Source organism: Macadamia integrifolia, chromosome 13, assembly GCF_013358625.1.
Source record: "Macadamia integrifolia cultivar HAES 741 chromosome 13, SCU_Mint_v3, whole genome shotgun sequence".
In the NCBI taxonomy this organism is placed as follows: Eukaryota; Viridiplantae; Streptophyta; class Magnoliopsida; order Proteales; family Proteaceae; genus Macadamia; species Macadamia integrifolia.
The window spans coordinates 15246891-15262481 of record NC_056569.1 but is presented as its reverse complement, the minus strand read 5'-3'; the positions used below and the strand labels follow the sequence as shown (position 1 = coordinate 15262481).

General features: G+C 34.1%; 1 protein-coding gene across 1 annotated transcript; it reads left to right on the top strand.

Annotated features, from left to right (window-relative positions):
- Positions 1-8909: 8909 nt before the first annotated feature.
- LOC122059215 (cytochrome b6-f complex iron-sulfur subunit, chloroplastic) lies at positions 8910-11944 on the top strand. Its single transcript, XM_042621901.1, has 5 exons — positions 8910-9106; positions 9231-9472; positions 9735-9852; positions 11380-11562; positions 11697-11944. Exons 1-5 carry the CDS (start codon positions 9068-9070, stop codon positions 11796-11798), a joined length of 684 nt encoding a protein of 227 aa, XP_042477835.1. The 5' UTR covers positions 8910-9067; the 3' UTR covers positions 11799-11944.
- The last annotated feature ends 3647 nt before the right edge of the window (positions 11945-15591 follow it).

The window sequence follows — 15591 nt, the reverse complement described above, 5'->3', positions numbered from 1 at the left end:
AGTTGAAAACAGTTTGGAAGCATTAAATCTTTCGGGTCTTCAATCAATATTCAAAAGTATGTATTTTCTATGAAAACTAATTCATAGAACTCCTCAACATCAATTAAGATTCCAGAGAATCCATTTAATGTAATTCAAGTAGCACCTACCATGAAGAAATAACTGCTCACGGATAGAAGTCTACATATTACTCACGGAAGTCCATGGAGCATGACTCAAGAACCAACAATCTTTGTTAAGATGGAAGTAAAGGACATAACTCTATAGGGACCTTCTGGGGCCAGTAATCTCTTTTAAGCATGGTTTTCCATCTAGAAAACATGGTAATGATTTAATATTTCCAAAATATGTGAATATTAAGTCATAAAATTTTCTAAGTCAAACCTTGTAGTTCCTTGATTTTGTTCATTTAGGTCTTTAGTTGACTATTACTTGGGCTTATTTCATCTTTTGGAAATCAACATCAAGGTTACAAAATTTATGTAAACTAAACCTCAATTTTAATCTTTTTGTGAGATTTCTTCATCTTGATTATTCTTAAAGAGCTACGATCTAACAATGTTCTTCTCCTAGAGAAGAGAATCGTTTTAGCTGATATATGTAGATATCCTCATCAAGTTGCACATTTAAGAAAGTTATTTGGACATCCATTTGTGAGATCTTATAGTTAAAGTGTGTTGCTAGGAATAATAAAATTAGAATGGAATTTATCATCGCAACTAAAGAAAATGTCTCATCATAATCAACACCCTCATACTAAGTGTACCCTTTTGCATCTAGTATGGCTTTGAAACATTCCACGTACACCCATCAATGCACTCCTTCCTCTTGTAAATCCATTTGGACCCAACAGGTCTAGCACCCTCAGGTGGAATCCATTTCAGCCTTCACAAAATCAACACATCTATTAGCTTACACCTCCTATAACCTCCTATAGCCTCCTAGTAATAATTGGGATCTGAATCCGAAGAATATTAATTGACAATGTAGAACTCATTTACTTTGTTTTTTTCTCTACTAAAGAAGGTCAAATAGTCAAGAGCTCTAAGCTTCCTCCCACTAAGTTGAGGCTCTATACGGTTTCATAGGTGGTGGAATATTAGTGGTTGGTGATACAGGTATTTCCTGAGTGTCAAGGTTACCCAACTCTTATATAACCTTAGGCTCAGACCTAGGAATGATTTGATCATCCTTGGGGATTTTCACGTGTTTGATAATAAATACATTATGTTCTCTAAGTTTGTAAAAGTAATATCCTATAGTGGCCTTGGGGTATCCCAGGAAATGGCATCTATTTGGGACTCTAGTTTGCCTTTCAGTTTCGGTTTAATATGTGTAATATAACCCCAAACTGTAAAATGTTGTAGATTGAACTTATACTTATTCAACAATTTATAAGGTGTCAAACTTACTGGGAACCCCATTTAGAATATATAGTTGTTTCTAAAGTATAACCCCAAAAAGATAGAGATAGTTGAGAGAAAGTGAGCGTATAACAAACCATCTCTAATAGAGTTTTATTCCTTCTCTTTGAAACATCATTTTGCGTTGCGACATTTCAAGTGTATTCAATTTGGATAAGACAACCTTCCCATAAGTAATCAACAAATTAGTTAACTAAAATACGCACAGCCTTCATTTGATCAAAGGAATTTGATAGGTTTTCGTAATTGTTTCTCAACCTCAGCTTGTAAGTCTTTGAACTTTTCAAAGGTTTCCGACATTCCATACATTAGGTAATATATTTATAACATAACTAGTAATTGGTAAAGGTGACAAAGTACTGATATCCATGATGGGCATAGATATTCATGAGTCCACAAACATACGAGTGTATAAGATCCAATGTACCATTGGCTCTACTTCTTAGGGAAAAGTTTTTGGCCATTTTGTCTTGTAGATAGGATTGAAAATTCGAATAATGAACCTCAAGACTTTTAAGATAGCTATATCTTACAAGTCTGTTCATCTTAACCACAAAAATGTGGCCTAACTTAAGATTCCAAATATATGTATAGTTCTCGAGTGATCGTTTTCGCTTTGTTACATTAGCGATCATATTGGAATTATAGAATACATTCAAGTCACATTTAAGAAAATATAAACTATTTATTCTACATCCAAAGACAACTAATTTGCCATTGACTCTAATAAAGTAATGATCAAGTCATTAATAAGTCTTGAAACTGAAATCAAGTCTTAAATATCTGATATCACTAAAACAAAGATAAAAGTGCCAACTACAACAACATTGACGTCATCCCCTGTTCTCACTCAGAATGATTTATTTATTTATTTTTTTATCCCTCTAGTCTCCTAAAATTTATACTTATTATTATTATTATTTTGCTAACCAACGAGTATCTAGGTCTTTGGCCTGACTAATCCCGCGGGTTCCTAAAATTCATACGATAAATAAATATCCATTGCAAACAAATTTTGGCCAACAATTGATCGGAGGAGGAGGGGATTGTAGAGAGCCATCAATAGCCACTTGAATGGGTAACCAAAAAATTGTACGCTACCCCAAGAGACAATGTGATTTCTATTCAAGAGCACCCAACCTTGTAGCTGGGCACTTAAGGTACATGACCAATAGCAGTAGCCACCATACCCTATTGCTCGCAAGCACCCTTTTTCTTCTTTCCTTGATTATGTGGTTGGTCTAGCACAAGCTCTCGGCCATGGCAGCATTAGGCCATTAAGGCCTAATGAAACTGAGAACCCACCCCCTTTTTTTTTCCTTTCCTACTACGTTTTTTTTTTTAACTTTTTTTTATATATAACGCGCGACCACCATGGCCTCTAGCTAGATCATGCATACACACAACTGCGGTTGGGTGTTCCTTTTTATGTTGAAAACCGCAACCTATGAATAGGCTACAATATTTTTCATAAAAAACTCCAAACATGAAGAATAAGAGATAAGACAAACCCTAAATAGTGATCATCATGGCCACTATGCAAGAAACCTTAGCAAGTACACCTTTATCAATACATTGTGTTCGTGATGAATCATACTTTGATGCCAATTAATAGCAGCAATGGAACTGATTTGCTATTAACGTGCCAGAAAAAAAAAATTTCAAGAAAGGATCTTGACGAACACAATCATGAAATTAATAACATGGGAGTGTAGATTGCCTAAAACTCACTGATGTGAGTTCCTTGAAAGGAATCTAAAACTCGGTGACGATCTCCATCAACTTCTTCTTCTCCAATAGCAGAAAGTCGAGCTTAAAGACGATGAGACTCTCTATTCTCTTCAACTTTTATTTTTCTCATTATGCAATTAAGGTTTTTTAGCTTTTAAATAAAGATTATATTAGAGATTACAAGCTAATGATTCTGATCATCCTAAGTGTTTTGATTTTAAGGGAAAAAATTTCAATTATCTTTAATTATAGAAAAGAATAATCTTACAAAGACATAACCTGAAAACACCCTCATGGTAGAAAATTTTCATTACCTTCTCTCTTCCACACTACCAACATCCACAATGAATATTGTAAATATGAAATTCAGAGATCCTAATAAACCATAATCCGTTGCACATTTACAGTTGACTTCATGACTTGTGATTGGATAAAAAAGGTTTGAAAACACTTTTCAAAATATATTTATTTAATATAATAATATTAATTTTTTTTTTGGCACACACTTTGCAAAACAAATACCAAGTCCCAAATTTCAGCCATTCATTCACTTAAATGGTTTCCCTAATAGAGCAGTGGAAAACATATTGAGTGTTACTTTCATTCACATTCATACCTTGCACGTTGAGTAGACAGATATATGATCAATCCTATCGGTAGAAATTAACCATTGGCACACTAGAGATGCACAAATGCAATAGTAAGTGCATTTTACTTAACAGAAGAAAATAATTAATAGAGATTCCTGTTGTGAAACACAGCTAGAAGTAGTAAGGATTCTCAACAAATCAAGTTCAACACACACAAATGCCCCACATTTATTTTTTCATGCCATTCCCTATTAGGGAAATATACAATGTGGCAATCTTAAAACTAACTACCCAAATCTGTTTATAGTTGTGATCCATAAAATAGAATAATGCTAATTCAATCTAGCCTCTCTTCTATAGCTGCTTATCTTATGTCTTATTTTGCATTTCCTAAGGTCATCTGCACTAAACTTGATTTTATTTACCTTCGTTTTTGGAATGGAGACCATGGCCAAACAAAGAAAACCCATCTAATTGGTTGACACATGGTCTGCTCCCCCAAATCGGAAGGTGGTCTTGGCCTAAGGAAATCTAAAACACAAAATAAAACTCTACTTTTAAAACTGGGATGATAGTTAATTGTTGAGGAGAATTCTTTGTGGGTACAAGCCTTACACCAAAAATAAAGTTCTATTTTTAAAATTGGGATGGCGGTTAATTGCTGAGTAGAATTCTTTATGGCTACAAGTCTTGACAAATACTTTTCAAACAGGTCTGTTTTTCATTCCAGATCCTAAAATAAAAAATAAAAATAAAAAAAAAATAAAAATAAAAAAGATCAATAATATGGAATACAATTGTAAGTATTCTCCAAACTCTTAAAAGTATGATTGTTAGAAAAATAGGAAATGAGAATAATACTTGTTTTTTGTTCAATCCTTGGATTCCAAATAACCCCAATTTCCTTCATATCTCCACCCCACCTTACCCTTCATATTCTTGAAGTCTTGTTAGTGATTTCATCATTGGGAATACTTGGAATGACTATTTGTTATCTTTTGTTTTCCCTCTCTCTTCTATAAATAAAATCATACAAATCCCTATTAACTCTAATGGAGATAGTTAGTGGTGTCATCTCTATAAAAAGAGAATCTTTACCACTAAATTGGCTACTAATGTCATTTATTATGGTTTGCTTACTAATCTTGTGACTCTCAAACATGTGTACTTGATTGTCTCCTTGCTCACATTGATGGAGATATTTTTAAAAATTTCAATTACATCCCAAATTTAGGATTTTATTATGGGAATTAGCGCTTGGAGGAATTCCTACTAAAGACATCCTGGACAAATGGATGGATGTTGATCCAATTTGAGCTTTTTGTTATAAACACCCTGAATCTATGTGGCACACCTTCCTATCCTGCGATTTCATCAAGAGAATCTAGGCAGCAAGCCCATTGGGTTTGAGAACTGAGAATTTTTGTGCCAATTCTTTTAATAATATGATTAAGAATTTATTTAACTCAAGCACAATACCTGATAATAATATTTTCACTTTCTTCATTACCTTTATTATTATATGTTATTTTATTTGGTCATATAAAAACAACATTACTTTTAAAAAGGCCAAACCAAACCCCTTTCTCAACTCTATCACCGGTTAACCAACGGACAACTCAGTTGTGCCACCCTGCACAACAACAAGTGATATCTACCCATTATGGTTCCACTATCCCTTGACACTAGATTCTAAATTTTTCTATTTTTTTCCATGCAAGTATATTTGATAAAATCAATAATACCTTAGATTGGGCATTTTGTATTATTCATAATTGGAGATGTGTCTTATAGTCTGCTAATATTTTGGTGACACGAAAAACTATTAAGACCAGTTTGAGAGACCTTCTTCTTGGACTAAAGCAGGCTGCTGGATAGGTGGAGCACTAGAGAAATATCGAATAACTCAAAGGAAATGGAACAATTATTTTTTGATAGCAATACCACCTCGTGTCCTTTTAGCATAATATTACTTACCATTTTTTCTCAAACCTAACAACGAAATGGTACTCCTTATGGTTTGTTTGGCTCATAGGTCCATTAAAAATCTCTTTAACTAATACATATCCAATAAAAAATTGATGCATTATAATTTGTCCTTAATCTAATGTTTTCCTTTTCCATATGAAAAAAAAAAGGATAAATAGTAACATAAGGGTTGTTATACATAAGATGGTTATAACAAGCATATAATTATAGAATATAATTTATTAATTTTATTAAATTAAATTGGGTTTGATGGACATACATCAAATGTCAAATATCCAACATTACCTGAAAGACAATAAATAGGTTATAATTAAATGCATAAACCTATGCACATGGATAGTGTCTTTCCAAGTACAAGTTCTTATCGATCTTGATTTTGAAGTCTCTCCGATTCAAATGTGAGAAAACCATCGATGTTCTCTTTCGCTCCTTTAAAGCTTGAATGCACCATTTTAGATGTTCTTGTTTGATGTCTTCATAATAGTATGAGATTACAATAAAACACAATGTTAGTAATCCCAATATCATCATCCAAACTATTTCATCACCAAAACATGGAGGCATGGATCACTATTGTTTGATTTGAAGAAAATATGGTCATTTCATCCCCCGGGTTTTGTGATGTTATTTTGTCATAATACCATTTTTGGACATCTTTATTTCATAGGCCATTTAAATGTTTAATGCAGGATCAATCATAAATGGGTTTATCCATTTCATAATCATATTTTAGAAAAAGAAGTTTTTGATGACACCCGAGTATCAAAGAATTTGTAACATTCATCTTAATATAACACATTTTTTTTTCCTGAAGAGAATAAATACTGCAATTTCACATGTATACTCGAAAAATGTGCAAGACAATGATTATTTTTTATGATTATATAATAATAAATTAATTTAAAAACCCTCCTATATTCCTAAGTTAAAAGAATTTTAAGGACTTATATAATGGGTAATTAAAAGAAGGTGTCTAGTTCTAAATACACTTATAGATAGTTTGAAAAGATAAACCTCTAGAGCTCTATGATGAACCAAACTTCTATATCTTTATTTCAGTTGGATTAGGCTCTAAGGGCAAGACGGATTTCGTACAATAAGAGAAGATGAAAGTTTTCCTTTAAAGTAGGTGAGGGGAATCCATCATTGAGATACCACAATGACCTCCCCATGTACACAAATATCTAAACCACTCGCCCACTGTTTTCAAGAGTTCCATTTGAGTGGCAGGACCCACAAGTGAAGACATTCTCTCTTCATTGTGGGTGATGGAAAACTCAATCTGAACGAAGAAAGATGACTTTGAATTCTCTTTATCATGGGCAAGGAGAAACTTCTAGAATTAACCTGAATTTGAATTCTAGATTATGGGTCCAATTGAACCTATGGGTGAAGAGGAACTTACTCGTTCTAGAATTGTCCTGAATTTGAATCATAGATTCTGAGTCCAAATCTAGATTTCAACCATTAGAATCCAACTCATTCATTGGCTTCCAATGGCTAAATGTCACGAAAATGTTACATTCCACACAAGGACAAAAAAGTTACTTCTTTCGGGGTCACAAGTTCCACCAATTTCCAAATAAGGCAGAAGAAAAAAAAAATTATTGGATAAAGATTTTCTCTACCATGAAAAGGTTCACCACATCGTCCTAGCCCATAAAATCCTATAAGATTTTAGTATGTTCTCCAAAAAAACCCTTCCGATACCTTCCTATGTGCATTTGAAGCCTTATGGTCAAAGGATCCTGCCTTGCCCTTGCCCAGGTCAGTCTTAAGGAAAACTTGGTCCAAAATTATTTTTTCAGCAAAGATATTACACCATAATTCTACGAATAGTAAGTGAATGCAATGGTATATGCTTGTAAATACAGTTTAGTTCCAACAAACATTTAAATATATGCAGGATCAATCATAAATGGGTTTATCCATTTCATAGTCATATTTTAGAAAAAGAATTTTTTGCTGACACCCAAGTATCAAAGAATTTGTAACATTCATCTTAATATAACACATTTTTTTTTCCTGAAGAGAATAAATACTGCAATTTCACATGTGTACTCGAAAAATGTGCAAGACAATGACTATTTTTTATGATGATATAATAATAAATTAATTTAAAAACCCTCTTATTTTCCTAAGTTAAAAGAATTTTAAGGAATTATATAATGGGCAATTAAAAGAAGGTGTCTAGTTCTAAATACATTTATAGACAGTTCAAAAAGATAAACCTCTATAGCTCTATGATGAACCAAACTTCTATATCTTTATTTCAATTGGATTAGACTCTAAGGGCAAGACGGATTTCGTACAATAAGAGATGATGAAAGTTTTCCTTTAAAGTATGTGAGGGGAATCCATCATTGAGATACCACAATGACCTCCCCATGTATACAAATGTCTAAACCACTCACCCACTGTTTTCAAGAGTTCCATTCGAGTGGCAGGACCCACAAGTGAAGACATTCTCTCTTCATTGTGGGTGATGGAAAACTCAATCTGGACGAAGAAAGATAACCCTGAATTCTCTTTATCATGGGCAAGGAGAAACTTCTAGAATTAACCGGAATTTGAATTCTAGATTATGGGTCCAATTGAACCTATGGGTGAAGAGGAACTTACTCTTTCTAGAATTGTCCTGAATTTGATTCCTGGATTATGAGTCCAAATCTAGATTTCAACCATTAGAATCCAACTCATTCATAGGCTTCCAATAGCTAAATGTCACGAAAATGTTACAATCCACACAAAGACAAAAATGTTATTTCTTTCAGGGTTACAAGTTCCACCAATTTCTAAATAAGACAGAAGAAAAAAAAAATTTAATGGATAAAGATTTTCTCTATCACGAAAAGATTCACCACATCGTCCTAACCCATAAAATCTTACAAGATTTTAGTATATTCTTCAAAAGAAACCCTCCCGATACTTTCCTTTGTGCATATGAGGCCTTATGGTCAAAGGATCCTGCCATGCCCTAGCCCAGCCCAGTCTCAAGGAAAATTCGGTCCAAAATTATTTTTCCAACTAAGATATTACACCGTAATTCTACGAATAGTAAGTGAATGTAATGGTATAAGCTTGTAAATACAGTTTAGTTCCCAGCTTCTTTTGTACTTCTCTTTCTCGGAAAAAAAAAAATCTCTATATAAGAAGGTTTCATTTCATGAATATAATCTCAAACAAGTGGCTCTGAGTGGTCTTCGATTGTCTATCCAACACTCATCTTATCAACTCGCCGTCACCAAAGCCCTTTGCTTCCAGTCGATAAATCCTTCAATACCACACGTCTCTTAACCTGCGAATCTCTGTTCTTCTCAACAATTCTCTGTTATGGCTGCTTCCAATCTATCTGCTGCAACCCATTCACAGGTGAATCAAACTTCTCTTCTCAATCAGGGCTTTCTTCTGTGTATACATTTCCAAAATCTGAACTGAAACGGAGCTAATTACTGATTTTGCTTCTGGGTTTTGTTTGTTTCTCTCTCTATCTCAGCTCTGTTCTAGCAAAAATGGGATATTCTCTCCTTGCCAAGCTTTTATTTCGAAACCCACGAAGACCCAATTTGTGGTGAAGGAGAAGGGGATGAGAATAACGTGCCAAGCTACAAGCATTCCAGCTGATAGTGTGCCTGACATGGAAAAGAGGAAGCTCTTGAATTGGCTTCTCTTGGGTTCCATCTCACTCCCAACCGGCTTCATGGTGGTTCCTTATGCTAATTTCTTTGTTCCTCCTGGGTTAGTTTCTTCCCTTACTGGTACTCTTTGATTTCCTATTCTTTTCTCATCTTATATGCTTCTGTATTGTACTATTTCTTTTTCAAATTAAGCTTCTTTAGATTTTATTGCTATTGTTATAGAATGAAATGAATTGAAATGAAAGTGAATACCTTTATATTAGACTCTTAATTTTCTTTGTAATTCTGATTGTGACTTTGAGAAGCTCTATTATTCTGATTCTATCTGAACTGTTCTTCCCAAATTTAAAATGACTCTATAGGTCCGGAGGTGCTGGTGGTGGTACCATAGCAAAGGATGCCTTAGGCAATGATGTCATCGCAGATGAGTGGGTCAAGACCCATGGTCCAGGGGACAGGACCCTTACACAAGGGCTAAAGGTAACAATAGTTTTTTTGTTCTTAATTAAATTTGTTAAACTTGATTAAAGATGTGGTTATGGAAGTCTATTTCCATTACTTGTACCAAATTACCAATCATCTGAATTCCCTCCAATTACATTAACACATTAAGTTCATGACTCTTTAAACCACCTGGAAGCTCAGTGATAATCTTTCAACAAATTAATTTTTGTTGACCCAGTGATGCATATTATCGGTCTTTATTATTTTATTTTTTTGGGGCCCCATCTCTTGTCTTAGAAAGAGAAAAAAATAGGGAGGTGAAGAGTTGAATGATAGGAAGGTGAAGGGGAGTTTTGGCTTCAGAATCGTCTGAGGTGAGAAGATGAGGTGCAGTGAACATCCAACAGTTGGAGCATGCTCAGGCCCTCCCAGCCATTGGATGGTCATTGCACCTCACCACTCCTGCAGATAATTTGGACTTGGGGTTTTGTGGGTCTTGTGGGAAAGCAAAACAAAGTGTTCTTCTTCCTCTCTTCTCTTCTCCATTGGTGCTCTTGCTGTTCAAGTTTACTGCCGGTTTGATTTTGTTTTCAGAAACGGTTTTTCTATTTTTCTGTGCTCAGAAACGGAAAAACACCCCAAAAACCGTTTGATCTTTCTGTTTCGTTTCACTTGTTTTTTAGAAACAGAAATAGAAATTTATGCCTATTTCTGTGTTCGGAAACAGGAATGGAGAAACAAGTTAGACTTGTTTTTCTGTTTCTAGAAACAAGTGGGAGCGACAAAAATTGTGAAAAATCCGATATTTCACTAGATCTACTACCAACCCATTGTTGAAATTTCTTGCTATTCAAATGCGGCGATTCCAACCTGGTTGTGCGAAGTTCACAGTTTCGGATTGCCTTCATCCTTCTGAAGCTCATACCCATAAAGCATACATGCAACTCTAACGTCATACCTTCACTCGTAAGTTGCATTCGTACAATGTCATGCCTTCACTCATGTCTTGAACTCGACTACACTGTTGAAAATGTTTCGGGAAACAGAAAAATTAAACGTTTTTTTTACAATTCCAAAAATCGTTTCTTAGTTCAGAAACAGAAAAAATCGTTTTTGTTATTTCTAGACACAGAAACAGGAGAAACAAAATCAAACGGACCCTTAGTGTTGGTGGGTCATTTCCATCTGTTCTCTTGGCGGAAGGTTTGCAATCGGATTTGTGGTTGTAGGGAAGTTTGGTTTTTCACTGGTGTCTTGAGAGAACATTGTAACAACCAAAATATTGTACTATTTTGCTTCAAAATAGTGGATTCTTGCTGCCCTCCCCATGGATGTAGCCCATAGTGGTGAACCACATAATAATTCCTTGTGTTTGATTTTCTGTTGCATCATTGTGGTGGTGAACTGGTGATTTTATATTTATTTTTCTATCTTATTTGCACAAGATCTTGGATCTTTTCCTTGTATTTGCCGGTGGTTGATTACAAATAAGGACAACAGAGATCTTCAATGTGGGATTTTGATGCAATGAGTAATCTATTTGAACGTGTTAATGTCCTGCAGGGAGATCCTACTTACCTTATTGTGGAGAATGACAAGTCTTTGGCGACCTATGGTATTAATGCAGTCTGCACACACCTTGGGTGTGTTGTGCCATGGAATGCTGCAGAGGGCAAGTTTATTTGTCCCTGCCATGGCTCCCAATACAACTACCAAGGCAAGGTTGTTAGAGGGCCTGCACCTCTGGTAAGCTAACAAAGTACTCTTTGTGTTCTATTATAGGTCCTACTGATGCTAGTGTGTCAAGTATAACACTAACTTTCTCTTCTTTCTCTTTCCTTTATAATAACCAATTTTTGTAATTTTTTTTTTTTGGACAGTCCTTGGCCTTGGCTCATGCAGACATTGATGAAGGAAAGGTATTATTTGTTCCATGGGTTGAAACAGATTTCAGGACGGGTGAAAACCCATGGTGGGCTTAAGACCCCCCTCATCACCTTCAAATTCTCCTTGTGTTAGAGTTGGTTCAGGTCAATTTGTTTGCTCCAACCCAAACACTACTTGTACTAAAGCTTTATTGAGAACACAAATTGAACTTTATGACATAAAGATTCTTATATTACGATTATTATGGCTTATTCTTTATGGAATTCATTTATGGATTTGAATACAATTGAATGAAGAAAAATGATCCATGTGATTGACCTCATTTTAATTGAGATAAAACTAAATTGAGTTTAGTCGGGTATTTTTTATGTGATCCATTTTTTTGATCAGTGAATTATTTCTCCAATCGATAAACCTTGTGATGTTTACATTCATGATGAACCTTCTTAAAGCTAGACCAATGAAAAATGGTCTCAGAAAGTGTATATATATATATATATATATATGCTAGCAAACAAGCACGTGCAAATGCATGTGTAGTCTTATGTTAAGAGAGAGAGAGAGAGAGAGAGAGAGACCACAGGATTTCAAATTTCAATTGATGTGTTGATATTATAGGTCTGGCAAAATCATTCGCTTTTACTTAACCTAACTTGATTAGCTTGTTACAAATCATAGCAAAAAATATTGATGGGAGCATCATATGTGAAGTGGATAAATTTTCGTCCAACAGAACTGTTTCATGTGATTTAAACATTAGAACTATTTCATTTTCTTTTCCCTTTTTCATCAAATCAATCAAGTGAGCTGATTTTCGTCAAGGTACTGAAGAAGTAACCTAATATCCATAGAGATAAGAAAGCATGTATGTTTCACACTGCATTGCTAACATATGAGAAAATGCCATGATTATTAAAAAGAAGGGAAAATGTCATCTTACGTTATCAAGGACTACTCCTGCATACATGCCGAACAAGTTGAGAAGAAAAACACAAAAAAAAAAAAAAATATATATATATATATATATGTAACACTACTAAGGCATGCCACATCTTACAATAAAGAATTCTCCTCCTTCAAAGCATCAATTGTAGAGGATCTTGATTGCCCAATACAACCACTGCACAAGGACATGGGAACAAGGATCAGTAGGTTAAATTTCATACTAAATAGTTTGTCTATTACCCAAGTCATACTTACCTAAATTGCGCATAATTCACATTGATTTCATTGCTAGATAACACATTCATCTCATGGTTTGATTTCAATATAGTTCACAAATGTTGAGCTTGATAGTGATAGAAAATCTATGTAATCACATAGAGATCAGATAAGCATGCAACAATGAATATAGAGTTAGATCTTAGGCATACCTGAATCTATGACTGAAGAATGACAACTCCTCAATGTCTTCTCGTATGCTCCTTGTACAACACGATCAATGTTGGACTGGTCTACCCTCTTTCCCTTTTGCTTTTAGGTCATTAGTCTCATTTAATGGGTCAGTAATAACTATATATAAGAGTGAGAGTAGAGACCAACCTTACAAAGAAATTAGGGTTTCCTCCCCATTAAGGAAACAATACCTTAGATCCACACATAGTAATACATATTTCATACTATTAAGGTGTGCTAATAAGATCCAATATCTCCATAGAGATCACTTACTATTATTGGATTCTTTCTGCTTACTCCATTTATACTCAATACTACTAAATTGATTTTTAGAAACAAATCTTGGACTATGCTAGCCCACCTAATTGGAAATCTTATAATCTCCCACTTGGGCAGCATACATCACAAGTTTTGGTTTTTTTTTTTTTTTTTTTTTTTTTTTAAACTTAATTAAAACGACTCTCCGGTTTAGATAAGCTAAATGTAGTCACAAACAAAACAGTGTTGAATGGAGTGCACCTTATACCAAATGTCTTAATCTTAATGAGAATTACAAATACCCAACTGTATTGATCATTACATTTAAAGCGACATGGGATCAAATACGTCAAAGTACTCATAACCTCACTGACTTGGGCTGAACAGTATGAAAGTGTGGTATGAAAATAACATAAAATAGTGATCATCATGTCTGTTTCCAAATTGGTCTTGGCTCGAAAACCAAATGAGCCTTACGAGACAGATACCAAAGATCTCATTAATTATAAGCGTCTCCCAAATGCTCAGCTTCGTTTAAAAAAGCTTATTGGGACTAGGTCCGAATGTCTCAAAACACTAACACTAGACCTCAATCAATCGAGGCTTTACTAGTGACTGGATGTGCATGTATTGACTTGAACCTCAGATACCGAATAAGGTAAATATATCACATATAGCCTCAAATTTCTAAAGGAGGCAAATAATATATATAAGTAATTGTCCATAATAATGTACATGTATATTCTCGAGAACAATATTAATGCATCATAAATATAATAAAGCTAAAACTCAGATGCACTAAACATATTGAGCAAAGCTCCCACTAATAAAATGCATCAGAAAAACTAATAAGTCTCATATTAGTGACATGCCCTTGAAAAACTTTTGGAATCAAGCCCTTAATTATTTGACAAATAATTATTTTATCTATAGTAATGTAATTCTATAGAAATTTATGACTCATGAACTTATTCCCACTGATCTTTAGATAAACCTATTTGATTCCTCCCATTTTCATAAACAACCTTAGTTTGAACAAAATTAACAACCACTGGCTTATGAGGCACATCAATCCAAGATTAAAATCTATTATCATAATAGCCAGAGAAATATTAAAGGATTAGTTTCATTCCTCAAAATTAGAACCATTCAAAATTTTAATAAAAAATAACTAGGAAGCCAAATATAACTATAGATATATACCAAAATACACAATATATATATAAGAACATAAGGCATATTAACATTCCAACAATATAATTAAACCTGACTAATTGAGCTATTAATCAAATTTATCCCAGTATTGTTTTCAATAGCTATAGAAAAACATAAACTATGAAAAGATCCAACGTCATTGGGGTCACACCTGTGATGGTAAGATCGCCCAACACGTAGTAGAATCTTTCACATACAAGGCAAGACACTCGAAACAACATCACCCTGAAGTGTCTGCCACCTGTGGTGGCAAGACAAGAACCTCCAAAGCTATGAAGCCCAAAACGTCACCCTCACACTATTAAGAGAAACCAACCAAACGAAGACTCACTTGTGGTGGGAAGAGTACATCGTTCACCATATGGTCTTCTTGACTTCAATCCATCCCGAATAGTCAATAGCAATTTCATAATCTTAGTAAATAGCCCACTAAGTGGAAGCGCAATTACTGAAATTATGAAAAACTTATAGACTTGGATTGCTACTAAATGCCCACGGATTTAGATTTGGGTGCAAACAACAATATGCGTTATTTTAGTATTTAACTAAAAAAATTCAGTCTAAGCCCACAAAATAACCCACTGTAAGCCCTAATAATCAATATGACAACACCATATTTAGCAATTATCAAAGTGAGTACATATTTAGTATAACAGTTTTGTACTTCTAGCCATTGCCATAAACAGAAAAATTCTAAGTATGGTAATTTTTAATAATGACAACATACTAAATATGGTAATTCATAACATTTAATCATGATAGCAAAAACACATAAAATATGTTGCCTTATCCATGATATATTAGATACAAGATCTATAACAAGTACGGCCTTTACGCCCAAATGAATTTAATGTCTAGTCCATATACTTTAAAGCCAATCATAATAAAACCCTATAATTTCTTTAAGTCAATAATTTATTGGTTAATAGGGCACATGAACCAAATAACTTATTTGGACAAAACAACAATAACCCATTAACAAATAAAGTAATATGGGCTTAGGTCTATATTGAATGTAAA

What these genes read in the sequence shown, in the direction of transcription:
- LOC122059215 (XM_042621901.1), top strand. Translation starts at nt 9,068, where the DNA reads ATGGCTGCTTCCAATCTATCTGCTGCAACCCATTCACAG. An exon ending in AATTTCTTTGTTCCTCCTGG is followed by an intron (nt 9,473 to 9,734) that starts GTTAGTTTCTTC and finishes ATGACTCTATAG; the next exon opens with GTCCGGAGGTGCTGGTGGTG. An exon ending in TTAGAGGGCCTGCACCTCTG is followed by an intron (nt 11,563 to 11,696) that starts GTAAGCTAACAA and finishes TTTTTTGGACAG; the next exon opens with TCCTTGGCCTTGGCTCATGC.